Source organism: Serinus canaria, chromosome 2 (assembly GCF_022539315.1).
Source record: "Serinus canaria isolate serCan28SL12 chromosome 2, serCan2020, whole genome shotgun sequence".
Taxonomy (NCBI): Eukaryota; Metazoa; Chordata; class Aves; order Passeriformes; family Fringillidae; genus Serinus; species Serinus canaria.
This window is the reverse complement of record NC_066315.1, coordinates 85,323,791-85,347,429: the sequence shown is the minus strand read 5'-3', so window position 1 is coordinate 85,347,429 and position 23,639 is coordinate 85,323,791. Positions and strand designations below refer to the sequence as shown.

Sequence of the window (23,639 nt, the reverse complement as noted above, 5' to 3'; positions counted from 1 at the left end):
TGTGTGGAGCCAAACTGGATAATTTTTTTTTCAAAAAAGTAGCATGATTATTGAAATTATGTTATGTTGGTTAAAAAGTACTTCAAAGAGCTTCTGAAACTGATTTGTTGTGGTTTTATTCCCTCTATTCTATTCCCACTAAAAATTAGCTCAAACACAAATTTATCAGGAGTTACTGAAAGACTGCAAAATAAAGCTAGCAAGCACACGCAATAATAGTGAGAAAACATATTGGTAGAAGCTGTCCTGGATGGCTTCTATTGTTCAATTAACAGTAAGGGAATTAACAATTTCTGTAGAGTAGAAGCATCTCCTCATTTCCAATCCAAATTAATCAGTTAAATATCTGCTCTACATTCATGGTTACAGATTCCCAGTCATATTGTTAAGTCCTGAAGCAGAGCCCAAGGTCATGCACAAGGCATTCCATGCAGAGCAGCTGAAGCTCCCAGCTGTACTCACTCTGAAGATGCTTTAAACTCATCCTCAAATGCACTTTCATCCTTGCTATCAGCCTGTGAGACCATGGGGCTCTCAGCTGGCAGCCCACTAAAGACCAGGCCATGGAAGGTGATGGAAAACAAGGGTTAATATGTTGTCAAATGCCAAAAGAAAAAAAAAAAGAAAAGAAAGAAAATAAAGTGCCATGTATCTGGTATACAAAATTCAACATTCAACTACTGTTTCAGTTATCTGGAGTCTTACATTTTCATACTGCCGGAACCCATTAAACTTTAGTCAACCCAAATCTCTTTGCAAGGACTGCTTTACATAAGATTTTAAGGCTCTAAGTTTACATCCCCTGCTAACCAAGATAAACCTTCAATGAACGTCCCAAAAGTTATAATTAATACAAGATATGCTCTTGTACAGACCACGCTTCAGTTTTTCAAACTGCATCTTCAGCAGTGAGATGACAGTGTCCAGCTTTTGCTGTCTGCAGCTTTCATGCATCACCACCTGAGCTAGTCAGCCAGATTCCCTTTAGAATCAACAGCCAGTCTCAGAGCTTGATTCATCTTGGTTGAAATTTCAGGCATGTAGAACACATTAGATAACTGAAGGCCCACCAGTGCTTGCTGCACTCCACTGACATCAAAGAGACGACGGCTGATCAGACATGCAACTGTGGTGAATTACTTCCAGCCTTCTTGTGCAGCAGTCAGACACACTAAGGATCTGCAGCTCCTTTTTTCCTAAGCACACACAGCCTAAGCCAACGTTTATAGGACTGGCAAAGACACCATCTTCAACTGACTCCACTGTGGCAGACTGCTGCTCAGCTAGCCATTACTGCCTCTCTTTTGCTAATTATAAAACATGAGGCATATTCACTACTCTGCTGTAGCCTCAAAGGCAAATATTTATGCTGGAATGAAGAGGAGGAAAAAAAAAAGAATGAACTGTAACATACACGGGACAAATAGCTCTGAATTAACGTTACCATGCTCTTGTTACAATCTTCTGTTATGTGAACATAGTGAATATAAAATCTGTCAATGAATGAAATTAGGCTGAGTTAGTTCTCATACCAAATGCTCTATGTCATGTGGTTTGGGTCTACTTACTTGGGACGGATGGTGCCAAAGAACTTAGCAATGTAGGTAAGTCACCCACAAATCCATTTCATTTTTGTGCTGGTGTTTTAACTCTGAATATACTTTTGTTTGTTTCATTTTTATTTCAATGAAAAGAGGAAGACAAAGAAAAGCCTATCATATTAATAAAGTGCAATGAGCAGAAAGCGATGGGAGAAGAAAGGAGTATCCCTCAGCTCCTGCCCTTACCTCTCGCTGAGCTCTTCCACGCGCTGCCCGTGGCTCAGCACGAAGCTGGACTGCCCGCAAGGGCTGGCTGGGGCCGATAAAGTGCTCTTGCCGTTGTTCTGCGCCGAGTGCCTGCGGCTCCGCCGGCGCTCCAGCCCCCTGCGCTCGCCAGCACCAAGGCTGGCCCTCCTCCGATCCTTGCGCCCGCTGGGAGGGGGCTCAGCACCCTCATCTCCGTCTTCGTGCCTCAGCGTCACCTGAGAAAGAGAGGAAGAAGGCCGACACGGTCCCTTCAGCTACCACACGTCTTCACACTTAGGCTTAAAAATTTCCTGGTCTCAACATGATTAACTCCAGCGAGCATCACTGTTTCTACAGCTATCCCTGAAAGTCACTGCCTATCCATTAGTGCAGTGTGGCAGCTCTAACAATGGAATTATATACTGATGCCTTGCATACAACACTATAGGTCCTGTAACAACACATTGATGTACCTCCTAATCTGTTTTCTTTTTAATGTGGGATCGAACTTTCAGGGAAGCTGAGCAGTCTTGGACGACTAATTCTCTTTATATCCTTCCAAATTACTTAGGTGAAAACTTGGTTTTAGTGAAGTTAAGAGGAAAAAACTCCATGCATTGACTGATTCAACATTTCCTCCTTCAGACATGACACTTGTAGTGATTAAGTGGAAGTTAGCATCTAGAGTGTGCTGGAATTAGCAGAGGACGAAAGCATGGGTGCAATGCCAAATATCTCAAACTGCTGCATGCCCCAGATGTGGCAATGTGAACTACCTCTAACAGAAACATAAGGAGAGAGATCCCTTACAGAAACAATGCAGTATCTAGTGGCTCTCATCTGAAATGCAGCCTAACATCTAAATAATCATTGTATGAGAAAGATCCACTCAAGTGGACAGAGGTACAGACAGGGTGATGTGTGCCATCAGAAGAATGCCTATCTTCTTGTTCCTATTAGTCTTGTTACTCTGGTAATTCTTAACAAAGGTTTAAAAAAAACCAAAAAAAGTGAGATATCTCCGCTTGGGGTTTAAAATCTGTTTCTGTGGGGAAAAACAGATTTTTCAGGTAAAAAAAAGATTGGTAGATAAAAGGAAGAACCTGCATAGACATGTTTAAATTTAATTTGGTCATCAAGAAAATGCTGGCACCCAACTAAGTCAACTGCCAATTCTGCAAGTAAGTCTTTCGGTAGGTGCAGCACGCACAAAAAAACAATCTATCCTTTTAAGATTATTCACTATATTTTAAAAAGGTGTTGTAAGATGATGTCTCCAATGATAGAAAAAGAAAGAACATTATTGAACCCTCTCATTCTCTTGTTCTTCCTAGAAAGTTCTGTGTATAAAGCTTAACTCTGCTAGTTAGTGAAGTGGCATGGGAGTAGAATTGATGGAGAAAATGGAGAATCAAATCTATTAAATCCTTTGCTGTACTTAGGCAGCAATGAAGTAATTTAATTTTATCATATGAAAACACTAATTCACATTTACATTACAACTTCAGCCTCCTAGCTCCAACACTTCCCAAAATCTGAAAAAAGGCTAATTATTAAGAAACTAGATTTCCTATCCCTACATATAAATGCTTCAGAAGTAGTTATTTTGTACGTAGGTGGTAAATGTGAAGTCACTCATTACTCCATTGCTGCAAACTGCATAGGAACTGGTCCAGTGTAAACTCTTAAACACAGACTCGCTGGATATTCAGTTGCAGAACAAGTGATACTTGTGAAGCTGAGCTCAGCTGAACCTTTTTGATGAGCTGAATACTTTTGCACAACTTCTACTTGCTTCAGCATGTGTAACTAGCAGTTGCAGAAAGGAGGCTAGTAAATGTGCTGGTTTGCCTTGGACTGTGCCCCAGCTTTAATACAAAATGCCTTTGCATTAAAGGCAGCTATGTGCCATAGCAGGTTACATATACAAATGTGTACAATACTTACAGCAACCAGATGTTTTTCTTTTAAAATAGGAGAGATAACCAAATTTCACCTAGGTTACATTCCCTCCCCTCCTCTCAGCTTTGAAGTTTGCTCAAGCTGTAAGATGCATAAAACAGGGCATGTTATGTTACCTCATAAATGTTAAATTGCTCAACTAAGTCCAAGTCTGTTCCTTTCTTGTTCAAGTGTCTCTGTGAAATAGCTTCAATGCCTAGCTCTTCCAGACAGTCCACCACATCGTAGAAAGAGTCTTGATCTGGCAATCCTGACAGCGTCTAAGAATCAAAGGAAAAACATTTAAATCTGTTTGTTTTGAAAAGAATTAAACAAAGGATTTTAAAAGTGGGTGGCAAGTGGTGCTATGTATGATTTCAATAAAGTAAAACCCATGATGTGGGATTAGAGACACCGACAGAAAATAAAAAACAAGTGGCACAGCTTTTAACAAACAACTCTCTGCACCGTGTAGAAAAACGAATAATTGGCAAAACAAATCAATGTTGTAATTTTATACAAAAAAGTATGGAAAATGTAGGTCTTTAAAATACACAGTTGGATTCTTTCTGGCTGCCTTCAAGCGTAGACTTAAAGAACAGAGAATGTTAAACCGTCAAACACAGGGATAAAAGCAAAGAGGGAGGAAAAAAACCAAAATGCTTAGCTAAAAAGAGTAAAGTTCAGTTCCTACTAATTCTTTTAAGTTTAGCCTTAAAAAGAAAAAGTCCAATGCACAGCTGTGTAATGTCAGGATAGCAGGAAATATCCTGCACTATGTGCCTACTGTCCTCCACACCTGCATCGATAGTCATCTTCCCCGAACACAAATTGGTTTGTACAGAGACACTGACTCCTCTGCTCCCTTTCAAATTAAAAAGTCTTATTAAAGGTACACTGACTCCTTAATTCCTATTCCAGCTTGCTACTGATTCCTAGTCAGTTTGTGCTGGTTTTTTACTGCTCATTATGCATGATGCAGAAAGATTAGTTTAATCCTGCACATGTTGAGCAGAAACTACTGAACACACCATGCCACCTACCTGCAGGGCAAGGACATCCCTCGCCACAGGAACCAGTCTATTCAGAGCTGTTGCTGCAAAATACCTGAGAGCACAGGCTGGAAGCAACACAGTTTTTCTGGATTAGCTCATCAAAGAGAAGTTTACTCTGAAGTAGTTTCCTCTCTCCCATTCAATTAGCTAAGTAATTTATCTACATTCCCAGCAGAGGAGAGAAAGAGCAAGGCAAAGAGATGCAAAACCCAGGCCCCTTCCAAGGAGAGTTACATCTTCCCATGCCTGTGCTTTGTGAATACTGTTTTTCTGGACCCCATCTTTTCCAAGGTGGCTCTGAGCAGCAGAGTGGAGAAAACAGGAGCCCCTCTGGGCTTCCTCCCTACACCAAGAACCTTTACATTCAGAAAAATGGGTTTGGATTACATGACACATAATGAGAGAGAAAGGGGAAGCTGACATAGATGTCTTGTAAAGCACCTCTTTCCTGTGATGTAAGCCATTGAAATACGTGCACCCACAATGTACATTTTATTATTTTTTTTCTAATTAAACACAACACAGGAACATTTTCTTCTTCAGTCATTACAGGATTATTAACTGGTGAAATTCACCACAACAGGAATTCTTAGCACAAAGATCAATTAAGTGTTAAGGTTATATGTTCAGGCTTTAATTAAGAATTTCTCTCTTTCCAGGACAGCATTTAAGCCTCTTTTTAGAACCCACTGAAGACTATGAAACTAAAACATCCTGAATAGTGCTGAAAACAGGTACCACATTTGTTTTGTTCCTTCCTAAACTGACACCTAGCGTTGAGTGAAAATCTGAGGATTCAGCAAATGAAGTTCTCATACGGTACATTCAGTGGAACTTTAACTTGGATGTGGAAATATTATCATAGAAAAGTGTGCTCAACTATGAGGCTTACAGTTGCAAATGAAAGACATGAGTATTCTGACCAAAATGCCTTCATGCACAGTAGGATGTGATGTTTTATCTGCAAAACAGTGGAGGAACTGTCAGATCTTCTGAGCATTTACTTCCGAAAACAACAGGAAATTATCTTAATGTTGATATGCAGTTCACCCACCTTCAAGTACAGCTGTTTTAAAATCCAAGGTAAGGCAAGCTGTAGACTGGAGAAACAGCAGCATAAGGTAGTATTTACTGGCATCTGCTGCTGTCAGCAGCCTTTTATTGGTATTTTAATTTTAAATCACACAGCAGTGTTAATCCAATTTTCACTGCATGTTGTTGACCTGAACTGGACAACTGAACTCTCAAGTATAGAAATAAAATGTATTTCCTTTGCATGGTTTGTCATTACACTCACAGATCCCCTTTCCGAGCCTAAAGCATATCAAATTCAATTTCTAACTTCTCCAAGAAAAATAACTAAGGTTATTCTGGAACTATGCATAACCAGAAGTATCTGCACTGGGATTGCTCTCATCTTAAGAAATTCATTAAAGCCTAAATCCTCACAAATTAAGAGAGGGTTAATAAAATATTGGCATAACTAAATTGGTTAAGCATCAGCAAAAGAAAGGGAGAGGATAAAAGGACTGGAGCAATTCTTATGTCTGGGTAAATATGTTTTCTGCTCTGGAGCAGGAAGGAACACAGTCTATAAATAGATACGTGGAGAAAGAAAAAAGAGTACAAGCAAGCTTCCTTTAGACAAATCCTTCATGAAGACTCTGCTTGCACTGAAAACTTTGACATTTCCTTGTCTAGAGAAGCTGAAACCATCTGAGCCTTCTTTGTATTCTCTGTGGGGTAAAAAATTACAACTGTTACATGCTGCTTGCTGTTTTCTCTATAATCATGAAAAATATCCCATTAAAAACATCATAAAACTGCCCATAAGCCAGATCATAATTATAAGTGTGGATTTGTGGGATCCCTCTCTTCCTTGATCTTCATAACTGCCTTTCTCCTTTGACTGTGACATGCTTTTTCTTTTTGTATGTTTTTAAAGAACTACCTCCTCCTAAAAATAGCTTTAAATGTACCGAAAAACTCAGACTAAAGGAATCAACTACAGGATAAAAAAAGCATTAGCAGGGAAAACCTTTGAGGAAGTCCAACACCAGGTAGGTTACAACTGTGCAAATGATGAAGAGAACTATCTCAGAATGAGGAATCAGTACACAAAACAAAGTGTAAAGCAGAGACATTAATGACAAGTCGCCTTGGCTTTAATAGCAGCTACAGGCAGAAGCATATGTAACTGCTGAAGCTTTTCAGAAAGAGTACAGCAGGAAGGTAAGGTGGTCTTTTAAACTCAAGAGGAACCTTACTACTGTGGAATCAGAAGCAAAGGTGACTCTAAGCATAAGTACAGTAAGATCAATAACACCTCCAGGAGAGGGTTGTCTCTCTCAAACATATTTGCTGGAAAATATTTGCCATTAAGAAATCATTTTTTAAAAAAAAACCCAACCTAACAAAAACCCAACAAAAAAGCAGCCCACAATTCCAGTCATGTAGCCAAGAGGCCAATAAGCTGGCAGCTTGGTGTATAACCCCCAGGAACAAACTCAGCATCTCCAAGTGAATACAATGAGTAATAATAATATTTCCTAATACTCTGCCCTATTAAGTATAACCATAAACCACACTATTATTTTGTTTGCCAAGAGTATGCTGACTTTCTGTGCTCTTAAAAAAATTAATCTTTAATTTTAGTACCCCCTCCCCCTACAGTTTGTCTTTGACTAGATGCTAATTTTTAAGGAATTTACAATTATGAATTTCTGACTTTCAAGAACTTTCCATTTTTTCCCTCCCAATAGCATAACCCAATAGTTTAGAAAATATTTGACTTTACTGCAAAACTATGACTTATAAATCCAGTCATCAAAAAAATATAAGGAAATCAGAAAAAAATGTAACCTTACTTTTTTAAGCAGAAGCACCCTTACTAGCACTCTGACCTGTTAAATTCATCATATTTATATCACAGAAAAAAACCAAAACAAACTATATGAGGTAGTAAACTGTGCAACACAAGCCTTTGTGATCTTTTCACCAGCACTTGCTTTCCTTCTCTCCTCTTGGATAATCTGCTGAGTTACTTTGTTGCATTTTCCTTTAGCACAGCATTGTCAGCCCTGGGAGAGCAGCCATGTCAGACCACAATTCCACACAACATCCACTGAAATAACACCTCGGCTCCCGGCTGCTGCCTCTGGGTGGCTGCAGCACAAGCAACACGAATGTGCTGATTGATTACAGCTTGTCCTGCAACTTCTCTGTGGCAGGTCTCTTCCATCACATACTCTCAACAGGGAAGTTCATTACACAAATGAAAACACTGATATTAACTGCACCAGTTGTGCTAACAAAGTAAACAAACCTTGTTAACCAAGGTCATTGCATAAACCAGTAGTTCCGTATCAACCCCATCCTTCTCCTCCAGTATCTCCATGATGTTGGACCATGGCTTGGCTCCTAAGGAAAAAGCAGAAACTTTGGTTATGGTGATCAAAATGGGAAGCCACATAAAAAGCTTCTACTTATCCAAGAAGTAGCACAAATTGGGGTATGTGGCCAGGTGAAAGCTCAAGCAGAAAGATCCAGCTTTGTCTACAGTCTCTCCTGCTCCCCTGAGAGCGAAGTTAATACAGACAGTGAAAGCTACAGTCCAGCCTATTGCAGGGGTATAAAATATGGCAGGTGGACTCTCTACAAAGGTACCAGCTTCTCTCCCTTCATGATAAAGAAGCTTTGTTAGCACAGTGTGATTGACACCAAAATTCTAAAAATCAGGTGACAGGAATTTTACCCAACCTATCATAGGTTCAACACAGGCTTTGATAAATCTTCAGCAGAGACCTACGTGCCGCGCTTTCAGTGTGCCTGCTGCTCCTGTTTCTAGTGCTATTGCCGAGTTGTCCTGCATTAAGGTAAGGCAGGTTAACAAAACATTGTGGCAGAGAAACAGTTTTCTCAAATTACAGGCTATATGTCTTGGACAAAAGAAATGATCAATGAGGGAAAAGATTTTTTTCTGTGGCTCGTTCTCAAAATACTTTAATAGGAAACCCACCTACAGAACTTTCAGATATGATTCTCTCATTTTCCACTAAGAAAGGTCAAAATTTGTGCTTTTAGTTACTTGCTTGATTTGCATATTGATTTGAATTTGGATATTTAGCAAAGTGACTCACTAAACCCAAATGGTTTAGTGACTTATTGTGCTAAAAGATCAGGCAAGCAATACACTACCCAGATTCAGCCTCTTGTGTGGAAGGTAGCTTGTAAAACTGTCCTGTATCACTTGACTGAACGGCAAGATGGCTGTATGTACCAAATTTTATCTAGGAAAACTGAAATAAATAACGAAAGACTGCAATTCAGTGTTTTGTTTGGAGTGAAGTTAAAGGTGAGGAGGACTAAGAAGAGAGCTAACCTTTGCCTCGAGATACGCTCAATTCAACTACACAACATAACTGTGACAGTCTTTCAGTTTCAGAGGGAGACATGCAGAGTATTCCAATAGTCCACATCCCCTGAACACTATACAGATGTATAGTCTTTGAGTATAATCAGGCAAAAAAATGCAAATGTGCCATTATAGCCACCTGTCACTGACTGATCAGTCACCCCAAGGTCTAAATTCTGTATTACCCTGTAACAGCCCTTGCTTATTAAAGATAGTATCATATATGTACCCTGTACACAGGCATAAAATCTCTGCTAACCAAGGATCTGCATTTTCAAGGCAATGGCAATGCACTGCATGGAAAAACCTGTCTGAAAGTGAATGTGTGGACAGCAGTATCTCTCCTTTTTTTTCTCCCCCCTCAGAGAGTCTCTGATCTGTACTACACCATCAGGGCTTTTTTATCTTAAACAAAATCAAAGGAGGAAGGGGATTCACTCTCAGCTCTCCAGATGTATCTATGCGCATTCCTAATTAAATACTAATTCAAATACACATCTGTAGTGAAAATACAATAGACAGCCCTTTACCAGATTCTCTATATTGCAAGACATTTTGTGCAGTATATGTTCAAAAGTCATGTGGAACAAATTCACTCAGCTTGCAAATGATATATGATCAGCAGGAATGATATTCTCACTACAAAAATGTTTTCCTGCGGTTTTCAGTGAAAAAAAATGAAAAATGGAAGGAAATAGGAAAGAGAAACAAGATGGGGAAACCATGCAAGTCTGACTCAGAATAATGTCATTTGGAAAAACAGTGAGTTGATAACACAATAAAAACATAATTATTTAATTCACTGAATTATTCCATGAGAGTCCTTTGTTATTGCAGGCAGGTTCTACTCTTATTGGAACAATCCTGGTTTGCTTTTTGGGCAACATCCATGTGCGTGTTTTTTTTTTTTTTTTTTTTTTTTTTTTTTTTTTTTTTTTTTTTTTTTTTTTTTGTTCCCTGAATCTCTCAATAATTCTTCACTATCATAAAATAATAATTTCATGGTCACCTTGCTCTTTTCCTGCAAGGATGATATATAATATTCTTCTAGCAATGCTGCTATTTTATTTCAGAATACAGTTTTTAAGAAATATTGTTGATTGGACACACCTGCTAGTAAAGCAGCTCTGTAACAGCTCATCTATCTTTCAAAGGCTTTCTTTATGCTTCTGCTACTAAACTTCCAAAATCTAGGCCTAAATTCCAAATTCGTCATCTATTTCCTAACGACAGTCAAGAAGAGGCAGTACTATCAATAACTTTGACAGAGCTATTCCAATTTGTACCAGGTTAAACCTTTCTTTCAAATGCTATTTCCTCCATTTTGATCTCAGTCTGAACAGCCAAGAAGTGAACGTGGAAATAGCTGCAAGGCCATCTACTACCCACCCAGGATAAGGCAGTGCTGCTGTGGAAGTTGCACCATGAGCTTACTGCCTTGCTGTCCTTGCGTTAATATTCTTGCACATATAATGAGAATCTGTAGTTTCCAACCTATGATCCATACAGCATGGGATATATACAGATCCAGCTCAGCTCCCCCTTTCAGAGCTCCCCCTTCCAAGCCTGTGCAGTCCAGCATGCTTAAACTGAAAAGAGACCTGTTTAGATTAAGATAATAATGAGGAAAATTGCATTTGAAAATAAAAGTTTAATCTTGTACATATTGGAGTGGCTCTGCCAAAGTCATTGATAGTACTGCCTCCTCTTGATTCTAGCTAGGGAACAGGTGAATTTCTTCCTTCACCAGATCCTGATGTAGAAAAGTGATGCTCTAGAAGACTGATGATACAGCATCCCAGTGATTTTTCTGAGAGCAAATGGGGATGTTTCCATAAAGCTAAGACTTTTATGAAAGATTTTGTGGCAAAATTAATGGGAGTGATGAAACAGGCTCAGTGAAGTGAAGCACCAGAGACTGAGTTTTGTGTGTTTTCCTGCCTCCTAATGGGTAAAATGAGAACTGCTTGACTGCCCTTTAGGGGCTTGTCACTTTGAAGAGCTCTTTATCACAGCTATTCTGACAGGGAGGCTGCAGTCTCAACTCTGATGCTACTTGCATTGTTATGAGTAACCATGTGTATAGACAAAGAACAATGAGGCTGCAACAATTAAGCAAATATTAAATTAATTCAGTCTATTTTTAGAATGACATTGCCCATTGTTTTAAGTCCCAGTCTTTTCTCAGTTTCCTCTTTGATTGTTTTTACATATTTAATTGAATGCTTTTGTTCATGTCATACACAAAACCTTGACACTAGAACTACAAAACAGCTGCACACTTTGTATAAAGCATGAAATATCTTGCAGAAGAGCAGAACCATGCATGAGAACTGCCACCACCTTAGAGTGTCTGTCTCCAGCAGCTATAGCCTGGAAAGATAGTGATACATTTGTAAAGACCTTGACATCTTGTACTTCCGGCTATTTTGAATGAACTTACATCTTTCCATGGTACCTACAGTGTGTGAGTTAATTTAGTGGAATCTAACTATGAATGAAATTGTAGGAAAAGCAAAGAACATACAACGAGGGCCATTTGGCTTTAATCTCTGTCCTAAAATATGATTGTGATAAAGAAGCCCTAGACAGCAGAGTGCAATGCCAGCTTCGCTTCCCAAAGCCTTTGCAATCCAGAATGCTTAAACTGAAAAGAGACCAAATTCCTCTGGAGTTCTGAAACAAAAAGCGTGGGAGAAGGGAGGAGGTAAGTGGAAGTGCAAGGAGAAGCTAATTCCTACATGACTAGGGCCATGCAGTTATTCATTCATCGTCTGCTTGTACCTCAGAGTAAAGCCAGTACTTCCATGGATCTCTGCACTCCAGTTTGCATATGGATGTATTCACACATAGAAACCACAGCTGGGATCGCTTTGAAACCAGGCTCAGTTAATATGGGGTTTTAGGAGTTAATCATGTGTGCTACACATGTTGAAGAATTATGGCATGTCTCATCACCTTGTATGTACATGAAACATCCAACTTTTATCAAAGCAGTGCTGAACTTACTTACATACCTGCAAGATTTATGACAATGGCTCAAGAAAAGGCATACCGCTTTTTCCTCTTTTTCTGTTTTGTTTCATCAGTCATTAAAGGCAGGTACTTCTCATTTATAGGCCACTAATTTAAAATTTTAAATTAAAACATAGCATATGCTCATCTAAAAGTGAAGGGCTTTGACGTTGTATCCCACAGCATTCTTCTGGAGAAATTGGCTGCTCATGGCTTGGGTGGGTGTACTGCTCACTGGGTTGAAAACTGACTGGATGGTCAGCCTACAGAGCGGTAGTGCCTGGAGTTAAGTTCAGCTGGCAGATGATCATTCTTAGCCCCAGGGCTCAGTTTTGGGGACACTCCTGTTTAATATCGTTATCAATGACCTGGATGAGTGGACTGAGGGCACCCTCAGTCAATTTGCAGGTGACACCAAGTTAGATCGGAGTGTTGATCTGCTGAAGAGCAACAAATCTCTTCAGAGGAATCTGGACAGGGAGGATCAATGGGACAAGGCCAGTTGTATGACAATCAACAAGGTCCTGGTACTTGGGTCACAAGAGCCCCATGCAGTGCTGGGGCAGAGCAGCTGGAAAGCAGCCTGTCAGAAAAGGACCTGGGAGTGCTGGTCAACAGCAGCTGAACATGAGCCAGTACGTGCCCAGGTGGCCAAGAAGGCTGATGGCATCCCAGCCTGTATCAGGAAGAGTTTGGACAGCAGCACCAGGGAAGTTATTGTCTCTTTGTTCTTGGCACTGGTGAGGCCTAATCTTGAATCCATTGGTTTTGAGCCCCTCACTGCAAGAAAGATACTGAGGTGCAGGAGCATGTCCAGAGAAAGGCCATGAAGATGGTGAAGGGTCTGGAGCACAAGCCTTATGAAGAGTGACTGAAGGAGCTGGGGTTCTTTTCTTGGAGAAAAGGAGGCTCAGGGGAACCCTACTTCTCTCTACAACTCCTTAAAGGAAGCTGTAGCCACATGGGGGTTGTCCTCTTTTCCTGGTTAACAAATGACAGGATGAGAGGAAATTACCCCAGGCTGCATCAATGGAAGTTTAGGCTGGATATTAGGAAGATTTTTTTTCACCAAAAGGGTTATCAGGCTTTGGAACAGGCTGCCCAGGGAAGTGGAAGAGTCACCATCTCCAGAGATATTTAAAAGACATGCAGATGTAGCACTGAGGGACATGGTTTAGTGATGAACTTGGCAGTGCTGTGTTAATGGTTTGACTCAGTGGTCTTAAAAGTTTTTTCCAACCAAAATGACTCTGTGACTCTATTATATTGATGACCTAAAAAGAGAACTAAATATAAAACCAGAAAAAAAATCTCTTAAGGAGCAAAGTACAACTGATTAATGAAAATAATTTTAAAAAATAGGAAGAAGAAAAACTGGGTATTTGGGTTAAGGTATTTGCAAGAGTTCATAAAATAATCTACTAAAGCACAGGTATGAGAATTCCTGTAAAACCTCTCATCATGCTCTTAACATATGCTCATCTAACTACATGTGTCAGTTTTTTCAAGTCTCGTGCTGTTGCTTAAGTTGTTTTATTACTTTGGAGCATGTAAATGATTGCCTAAGACTGCTCTACAGACAGAGAAGGGAATACTTTGTTTCTCCTGTTTCTTTAATAATGACTTTACTAGCACATTAGTAGATATAGGGCATTTTGAACTCACTGAGAATACCAGTGAGCTCAGAAAGCTGATGACATATTAAGAATGACTGAAAAAAGGAGTCACAGTGCTCACAGGTACATGAATATTATAATCATATTTATGCTTATGGCATTGTAAGGTTTACTGCTTTTAATTCAAAACAGAAAGCCAGCCTGCAGAATGTGCTGTTTTGAATTGCCCCTGCCTGCTTTTTTGCTATGAGAGATAATTTGGGTTCTTTTCAACCCATTCTGATAACTGAAAGCAAAATCTGGCTCCTTTTTCCTGTTTCTGGCACCACCTTTCTCCCCAGCCCCCAACATTTTCTTGTTTCAATTTTACCATATCAAGTCTCTCAGACAAGTTGAGTATGAAGGCAGTTGCTCCACAGAGGGAAGCTTGCTTTCAACCTCCATGTTTGAGACCACAACAATGGATCTCCTCACCTCAAAAACTCTCCTTGAGGCAAAGGAATGTTTTGCATCAAGAGAGAATGCCCCAGGAGCTTAGTGACGGTTTTGTGGGAAGAACAAGAAAGAACCATTTTTGTTCTATTTATTTGTAAAAAATACAGTATACATATTCAAGTATTCTTCATGAGCCCAAAGGGTAACAGATTTCATAGTATAATATCTGCTCAAGGGCTTTATTTTAATGTAACAACAGATGGTTTTGCTTTTACTATAAAGCCTGTACTATTACTGACCTCGTCTTTCTCTTCAAAGGGATTACACTGATTAGATATCATTTTCTCTGCTAGATCAGACTGCTGCTTCCCAGAAGGAAGTGGAAAGATGGTCTTGCCCGAAGGAGCCTCTGAGTTGGAAGATGGGGGGGGGTTTACTTAGCATGTGGGTGCAGGGAAAGGGCAATGACTCTGGCACCCCAGAAAGTAATGGAGTCACTCAGTTTTCACTCTTCACTTTCCCATTACAATCAATTCTTCAAACAACCTGAGATTATATGAATATTTAAAAAAGGCTTTTAAGAAATGAAGGCTATGTTGGACAAAGCAGGCATCAATGACAGCAACTCTAGGACCACTGAAAGCAGAGATGAAACGCTACCTTGATCTCAGCAGTGCTGGGATGTTGCAACCCCCTGCTAAGGCTACTCACCTCTCTTTTCATCCACGGTCGATACTGCCTGGATTAGAAGCGGTGCGTTGGACTCTGTGTACTCCACAAACACCAGCAGCAGCTTCAGTGCTGTCTTTACCACCAGGCGAAACTGCAAGAAAAGAGTGTGACTTGTCATTCTCCAAACCACAGCATTCCCAGCTCTGAGAAATGACACTGGGCAAGAGGCAAGCCCAGCAGTCCACATCTGGTAGTAACACACAAACAGAAGAGACTGAAGTGTAACAGCACTGAAAAAATGGAAGGTAAACAGCTGGCTGAGAATTTCATTCACTGGACAGCACTCTCCTAGGGAATCCCCAGTAGTCAATGAATGCAAATGAAAGCTTAATACTGCCCCAAGTAACAAAAGGGTGACCATCCCACCCCTGCATATTCCCAACATTGCTGCCCAAAGCTTGATGTATACAGAACTCACTGAGCTAACAAAGCATATATTTCTTTATTTCTCAAAACATTTATTTCTTCCTTCTGCTCTGAGACTTTAATCCTGTCAAAATGCTGTATGGTGGGATGATTTCCTCCTTGTACTTTCTTCTCTTCTCATAATGCTACTGTTTAATGCCTAAATTATTATATAGACTGATCTTCACTATTAAACACAACTAGGAAGGAAGTGTGTTTAATCTCCAGCTACCCCACCCTGTCACAAAAATGTGTGGTTTACTGGAACTGAGCATTCTGCCTGCAAGTTTTCAAACTCAGGTTTTGGTACATCCTTAGGAGTGAGTGTTCATCGAAGACTTGGCATTGGTAAAATGGATCTACTAGAATTCAATAGCCAAACTACTCTATCAACTTCACCTCAGAGCTCCCATTTCCAGAGAGGATCACTTGACTAAAAGAGCTGAGTAAGAATTTTTAGGAATGATCTAGCATGATTACTTGTCATGATCATGTGAAGAACCAACTCTTTACTTGAGGGAAGGATTTTTTAATAGGCAGGGCTCTGCGTGCTGAGACGGCTTTTACTGGGGGAATTGATACTTGTTCAAATTTGCTAAACTTTCAATCTAAATAAGGGATTATTATACAGTTTCTGTCAATATTGACTAATTCCTATTTCCAAACTTTTTTTCAGGTCCTCTCAACACAACTCTCCTAAGAAGCAAAAAATCAGTATTAATAATTTCATAGATGTACACATGGTCACAAGACAGTGACTGTGTCTATATTCTAAAAAAGACTGCAAGTGCAACAGGCATAGACTCAAGCTGCTGTGCTCACACAGCATGAAGATGTACTGGAACTCATTTGAAGGTAATGAGCTAAAATGCAGCTTGCTGCTGTTTATACATAGTTCAGTGTGAACTGTGACCCCAGCTATTTCCCTAGTTTCTTGGGGTTTACCCACTCATGCAGAATTGAGCTTAATGCCTGCAATGGCACTACTAGCAATGCAAAATATTATGCTGTTGAATTTAGACTTTTTTTGGGCTTTATTTGTTGTCAAATTGTTGAATTTTAGGGCTGACTGCCAGGAAATCCCAGTGACAAATCTGACCAGGTCCCTTAAGACCTTGGTTAGTCTAATTTGCAGCTGTACTACTGCAGTGATACTTCATAGATACATGGGGTAGTCATATTAAAGGAAATTGAAACCTGATAACACTACAAATCGCTTTCCCACACTTGCACTGTACATCCATGTATTTGCTTGTCAGGCCAATACTATGGTGTTGTTGGTCTGCAGTGACATTTCTCTTAGGAATAAAGTTCAATTGTTTAATAAACATACTGAAAGAATTTCCAAAAAGTCACCACTTTTTTTGTAAAGTTACTTTGTAAATAGGAGTTATACCAGATTACTATAAACTATTCTAGCATTAATACACTTCCCAGATAACCATTTACATACTACCTACTAATTTGATTAGGGGTTTTTTCCTTAGAAAGGAAAGCTTAGATATTACTTTTGTTGGTTCTTAAAGCCTCAAGTCTTGGCCATGTGGTGACAATGGGATGAATTCTCACAGAAGTGCTGCATGGCAAAGTTCCCATATGTCTCTATTTGACAGCAATCTGTGGGGGACACACCAGGCTTAAGTCTATTTTTGCAAATCTTCTTCCAGGAAGAAGGACCTTTAGCAGTACCTTTGCTCAGATTTTGCCTGCTGGCAATAGCAAGTGCTGCAATAAGGAGCTGGTCCCTCTGCACCTGCCATGCTGCAAACCCTGTGCAGCCTCAGGGCAGCCCACTGCACTTGCACCAGAGCAAGGCTCAAGCTGGCTGATTTCAGGTGCTATCTGCAGGTATCGGCTTCCTGGGCTTAACAAGCTAACAGATGGTTTTGTAAGGAATAAATGCCTCTCAGAAGCAGTCCTGGAGAAAAGGAGTGATTAGGAAAGCTATGTTTTGCTTACCATTTAGGTCCTAGAAGGACACTCTAAGTTCAGTTCATCAATCTGCAAATGTTCAGGGCTTATCCAGCTCTTCACCAACGAGTTAATCAGCCCTGGAAGTGGATGTGTTTTCTACTGAAGGTGCATACCATGGCTGCTTTCTTCTTGCACCACCACAAACACTAGCACTGAGAAAACCTGCATTTAAAACAATGCTGTTTCCTTAACAGAAAATGGCATTTAGGACTCCTGTGGGCACTTTTAAGCCTGCCTGCTGCTCTGGACACTTTGGGCAAAGACAAAAGCAAAACACTGCAGTCCTAGACTAAGCTGCACCATGCCTATGCTGAGGAGTTACCTAGCTACCTATGACCCACACAGTCTTTGTGCTCATCCTGCAGTGCTTTTCTAAACTGCATTAACAGTGCTTCTTGACAGGAGCAGGCAGTCATTGAGCAGCTACGCTGCCCCTTGGAAACTGAAGTCTTCAGCCAGCCAAAGCCCCTCTGAGACATCTGATAGCCTGTCACACCCAGACACAAAAACAGTCCAGAGCCTGACATACACTAAAATCAGCTCTAATTATCCACTGTGGTACCAAGCAGTCTCTGAAAGGTTTGTTCAGGTGGCAGGACCCATGTGGCAGGACCCATGTGATGCACAAGGAATTTTTTTAATATGGCCTCCAGTATGATGTCCAGTCTGTTAAATGCTCCCTTTGTGACCACCTGTGGGCCATTTGTGAGTAACTATTTGACTGCCAAAGATTCTCACAGCTTCCTCTGTGAGTTCTAAAATGTGTTTGCAGGACATACCTTTTCAATTAATTATATAGCTAGATTGTAAATAAAATAACTAAATCTCAGAATTGGAAGACTGCTATACAGGAAAAAACAGCGGCAGTTCACTGATTTTCTTGCTTCCTTTTGCAAAGTCATGGGACTTTTTGCCAGTCCCTGTAATTTCATTTCACATGATTTACCCAGGTGGCACAGCAATGGGAGCAATAGAAACAAGTTTCATATTTCATTCACAAGCAGGTGAATCACGAATAATCTGAATTGCGGTTAAAAATTTAATGAAAACTTCTAAGACTGTTTGTGGGATTTTTTCCTGGTATTCAGTTACTATTGAAGAGGGGAACAACTGCTTTCTGAATCTGATTAAATAGCCACAGTTTTGTTAAAACCCATGGGCCAATCACACTTCTACTTCAAACAGGACTAGAAAGGCAACAAAAGAAGTAGATATGCTAGTTCAAAAAAACTAGTTACTGGCTACCAGTTACTGTTACTATCACTTTGCAAACATTGGTTGTCCTAATTAAATCCAAATTTCCATTTAAATATTTCTGCTTAGTTAAAAGGAAGGCTCATTGAGGCAATATGCATACTCACTGGCTTGGTAAAATTTTTTTTAACAGTTTTGAGATTAAATCAGGATTCTGGAATATCCAAACACTGAAGCATCAGAACTTCTATTAAGCTAGAAAATAAAGTTCTTGTTGTGTTTTTGTATAATGTACAAGCCAATTTATAGAGGGGAAATTGTGTTAGCATCTTCTGGCTAAAGATAAGAACAAGCCAGCAATGTAAAAGGAAGAAGAAAAATTATAAACCTTTTCTCTCTGACTCACTTTACCTTATACAGTGCAGTTTGGCAATCCCTTTCCCTTTTATCTCTTTATATTTCGACAATTACAGACTCAGACAGGGATACCACACAACAGGCTGCAAAACTCATGTCTCATGGAAGGGCTTATCGCAGTTGTTAATCACTTGTCCGGAAAGGCTTTAACCTTTACAAGGAATGTTGTCACAAAGTTCATTGACTTAGAGACCAAAGCAATATTTGTAGAGTTCAGATTGAAACATTCCAGATTCAATTATTTTTTCCTTTTAAAAAGGAAGAAAGTAAAAAGGAAATTGAATAAAAATATTTTACTTGGGGAGATGTAGCTACTTCAGAGTTATGCTACTCAAATTTAAAGGAGAAATAGGCATTGAATTTTTAAATAAAGATTTACTACGGCCAAATCCTCTGAAACCTAATCCAGGTGCAGACTTGGATTTACTGTAGGTCAGGTACTCATCCTTTTTGTAGGATACAGCCAGGCAGAGCTGCAGCTAAAGAAACAGCCAGTCCAAACAGTGTTCAGACTGCCTGGGAGAGGTGCACAAGGAAGCTGGAACCCCTCTCTCTCTCGTGGGGTGCAAAGATGCCCCCAACTTCAGATCTAGTGCTGCAGGAAGAGCCCATTGGCATCCCACCAGCACCTGCAATTCGTCTCAATTTAATGTTTCGCAAAGGAATAAAATTACCTTCTGTTCACAACAGGAGGAAAGATCTTCCTGGAATGGAATGAAGGTTTTATATATATATTTAAACAAAATACATTATATTAGAAAAAAAAAATATATATAGTGTATCTATATAAAGCCACTATTTATTAAAATAAGCAACAAATACATAAAATAAATATCAATGCTCTATGGTAATATCATAATAAACAATATTATTATATTGTTTTCCTTTGTAATAATAAAAAATAAATATAAATAGTGAGCTTGAGAGAATCTCAGAGTAATAATTTAAGTTGGAATGGCCCTGATAAGATTTTCCTTCTTATCTTAGGTGAAAAATTTCATTTTCTTTCCTCATATAGCATGTGCTCTACCCCATCTGACCATCATGGTGAGCCTCACTGCACTTGCTCCAGTAGGTAAATATCTATCTCATACTGAGGAGCCCAGCACTGGACTCCTGAACTCCTGATGCTGCCTTATCAGCACCAAAGAGGGAGAGGCACTTCCTTCAAATTGGTGGCTACGCTCTCACCAGCCCAGCCTGGGATGTGTTTGACCTTCATTCACACAAAGGCGCCTGCTCCAACTCATATCCTCATATTCAGAATAAGTACACAGGATCAAATGGTGTGATGCTAAAAGAAACACCTGTAATTTCCCCAGATTTTAAGAAGAGGAGTAATAGCTTTAACTGAAAGAGATCATAGTTATATGTTAGGAAAAAATTTTTCACTGTGAGGGTGGTGAGGCACTGAAATAGGTTGCCCAGAGAGGTTGTGGATGCTCCATTTGCGGAAGTTTTCAGGGTCAGGTTTGATGGGGATTTGAGTAAACTGGTCTAGTGAAAGTAAACCCAGTGGCTGAGGTGTTAGAACTAGATGCTCTTTAAGGTTCCTTCTAACCCAAACCATTTCATTGCATGATTCTATGACATCCCACTATTTTTTTAAATTAGTATTAAATTTTCTGGAATCTCTGCAAAAATGCCATTTTAGTATTTCACATGCTGTCCAGTTGTATTTATGTAAAAGAATGTCTCCACTGCATCCAACATCTTAGTGAACCTTTCCCACATCTGCACTGCAGAAGGCCAACCAAGAGCTCCATCACTGAGTGCACAAGCAGGAAGAGCAACCTCTGTCTCAAAAGCATGAAGGGCAGGCTAAACATCAAAAAGAGCCTTAACACCTACAGCAAGAGCTTTGGAAATATGAGTGGCTTACAAAACCCAGACAAAATTGGGGCTTGAGATGACAAGTAAGGGGAAAGACATTAGGGGGTAGAACACTTGAAGCTCCCTAATACTAGGATTGCAAATGCCTTACAGAACATAGAAACAGCCCAAATACTTTCTAGTCTCTCTCTTGTCCAAAACTGACATTTGAGGTCAGTTACTTCAGTCCAAAAACAGGTGACAAGTCTATTTAGTGATTCAGTTCCTTTTTATTCATAGTTCCTTAAGGCAGGAATGATCACAAGAATGAGATCCTTTTGTGTCACCTATGCCAAGAACTTCCAATTAGCCTTATTTTCCATCGGAAAAAGCTGCATCTTCAAAGCTGCATCTTTAAAGATGGAAAATTTAGAAATTCAGATGACCTACAGAATACCAAACAAAAGTTTGTAAATGAGTGTCATCTTCCTTCACCAGAAGGAAGAAAGAATTTATAGGTGCTGGGGCCCTAAAAGCTGCTTGCTGGACCACAGTGAACACGTGCCAATTCCTCCACCTGCTTTTCAGGGACGCAGCATTTGCCCGAGTCACAGGGTGTGTCACAGGGAGGGATCACAAAGCTGGGAGGCAACAGTTAAATACAGTGTGCACAAAGCATGTGAATAACACTCCTTCTAGGTACTGAATACTGTGAACACCCAGGCATTTTATATCATTAGGGATTCAACTATTAAACAATCTATGTTTCTGTGGGCTGGTGTACAACAAATAAGAATGCATGCGATGCCATATCTATATTTTAAGCAATTTTTGTAAGTTCTATATTAAAACAATGCCAGATTGCATTTTAATATTCAGCCATTTTTGCTCAAATATTCAAAGAGGGATGCTTAAATAAGGCAAACAAAATGTTGCTAAGTGCTTTGCCAGTTCAGGACGGAAGCTGTGAAAGGAACTAGATTGAATTGAAAACCCCTATAAGCTTGGATGCAAGAAGCTCCAAAATCATCAGTTAAAAAATAATCTTTTTATTCTGAATGTTCCTTTAAGTTTTTTCCTCTACAGAATGTGTAATGCTGGGAATGGCAGAAATAGATGCATTTACTATTCTGAAAATGAAATTTCTCAGAACTTTGCAAACATACTGGGTAATAATTACATGCTCTGCGCACTGTTACGTATGTGGTGTGCATCTGTCCTTTCTCTGTGGTGAGACTTTTGACATGAAGACAAAGAAAGTCATTAAAAAGAAATTCATCGGTCCTACCAACAAAACACAGGGATGGGCAAATAGTGATTAGTGAATGGTCAACAAGAAAAAAAGAGGCTCATGCCTGGAAATTACTATGTACACCATAAATCATGGTCCAGAAGAAGAAGGGGGAAATATGAAAAAAACATATGTACACAGAAGAAGGCAACTCATACAACAAATCAAAGCCTACTGCAGGTCAAAGTGGCACTCAGATGAATACATGCAGTTCTGATGGGAGCTTTGAAAGAATATGTTCGGGGTGGAAATCAGCCCTGTGTTAAGTCACTTCTAATGAACTTCCAATGTAGCTGCATTTCTCTTGCACCAATTGCCACATCAGACAGACATTGATTGAATAAAACTGAGGTGGCAGTGTTTGGAACAAGACATGAGGTACTACAGGGGATTTTTGAGTATTCCCCTCTCCTCCTTTTGGAATATCAATGACAATCTTGAAGAGGTGGGGAAGTGATTTTCTGCTCCCATAAAGTAGTCTAAAATGACTTTTTTTTGTTTGTTTGTTTTATGACAGGATAAATTAAAGACCATTCACAGCTCTCCAGGACAACACACGAAGTGAGAGCAATCTCATTGTGCTTGTCCCCCCTACAACCAGACCAATAACCCAATTGTCTCCCACAAGAACTATTCATTGTGTAAAAATCACATGTAATTATTGAGCTAGAAAGGAGGACAGGGTAGGACTTGGAGATTATAGGACATAAAAGGATTAAACTTCTTTAGCCTCAGGTGACTTCTGAGCTGGTGTCCTTGTACCTTTGTCAGGGGCCCAACCACAGGCCTATTAGGTGTTACACAGTTTTAAATGCCTTTCTATTTGGCTTTTTCAGATACTGCTGAAACAAAGGGTTTGGTTTCAATTAAAGTTTTAGTTTTTTCCATTACAAAACACAAACCAAAAATATTTCATTGGAAATTTGCCATCAGCCTGTGTCCAGACTAGGAATTATGATTCGCTTGTAAAGATTTACACTCAGATTTAATTTTCTTTCTCTCTTTAAATAGTGCCGTTTCATTGTATCATCTGTTGATTCTTTTATTAACCATTCCCAAACATTGGTATCTTTTAGGTCTCCAGGAAAATAAACACTATCAGTACCTCTAGCACTGTCTTCTCTCTCTGGATAAGGATTGTGATTGAATTATCTTAAATAAGGTATAAAACACTTAGCTTGAGAGAAACCACAGTAACATGGGAACAAATTTCTGGTTAGACTCATGCTTGTGTGTAACATGCCATCAAACATGATAAGGAACAGACCTCTTTATTCTCTTTTTGTCTTCTACAAACATGCACCTTATTTATGTCTAGCCCCAGTTTTCTAGCATTTTCCTCTTATGGATCATAGAGTAAGATTGTCTAGTAAAGTCTGTTCCTTTCATTAGATAACAAGATCTTGGTGGGGTACATGCTAAACTAGCTTTATGCAAAAGCAACAACAACGATATCTTATGATCTGTATAATGTCATTCTACACAACTTAGCATCTGGAAACATACTGCCTGACTAGGCCATTTTTTGGTAGTTCCTGAAAATCCATGACC

The 23,639-nt window shown here is 39.6% G+C and overlaps 1 protein-coding gene across 6 annotated transcripts in view; it reads right to left on the bottom strand.

The window, feature by feature from the left end:
* FHOD3 (formin homology 2 domain containing 3) overlaps positions 1-23,639 on the bottom strand; it is a 377,077-nt gene that overhangs the window by 108,922 nt on the left and 244,516 nt on the right. For all 6 annotated transcript variants that reach the window (XM_050970942.1, XM_030230647.2, XM_050970943.1 and 3 more), the window contains exons 7-10: positions 14,975-15,086; positions 8,109-8,203; positions 3,866-4,009; positions 1,788-2,023 (exon numbers count right to left, since the gene is read on the bottom strand). In XM_050970942.1, coding sequence (XP_050826899.1) covers positions 1,788-2,023; positions 3,866-4,009; positions 8,109-8,203; positions 14,975-15,086 — 587 coding nt within the window. The remainder of the gene's footprint in view (positions 1-1,787; positions 2,024-3,865; positions 4,010-8,108; positions 8,204-14,974; positions 15,087-23,639) is intronic.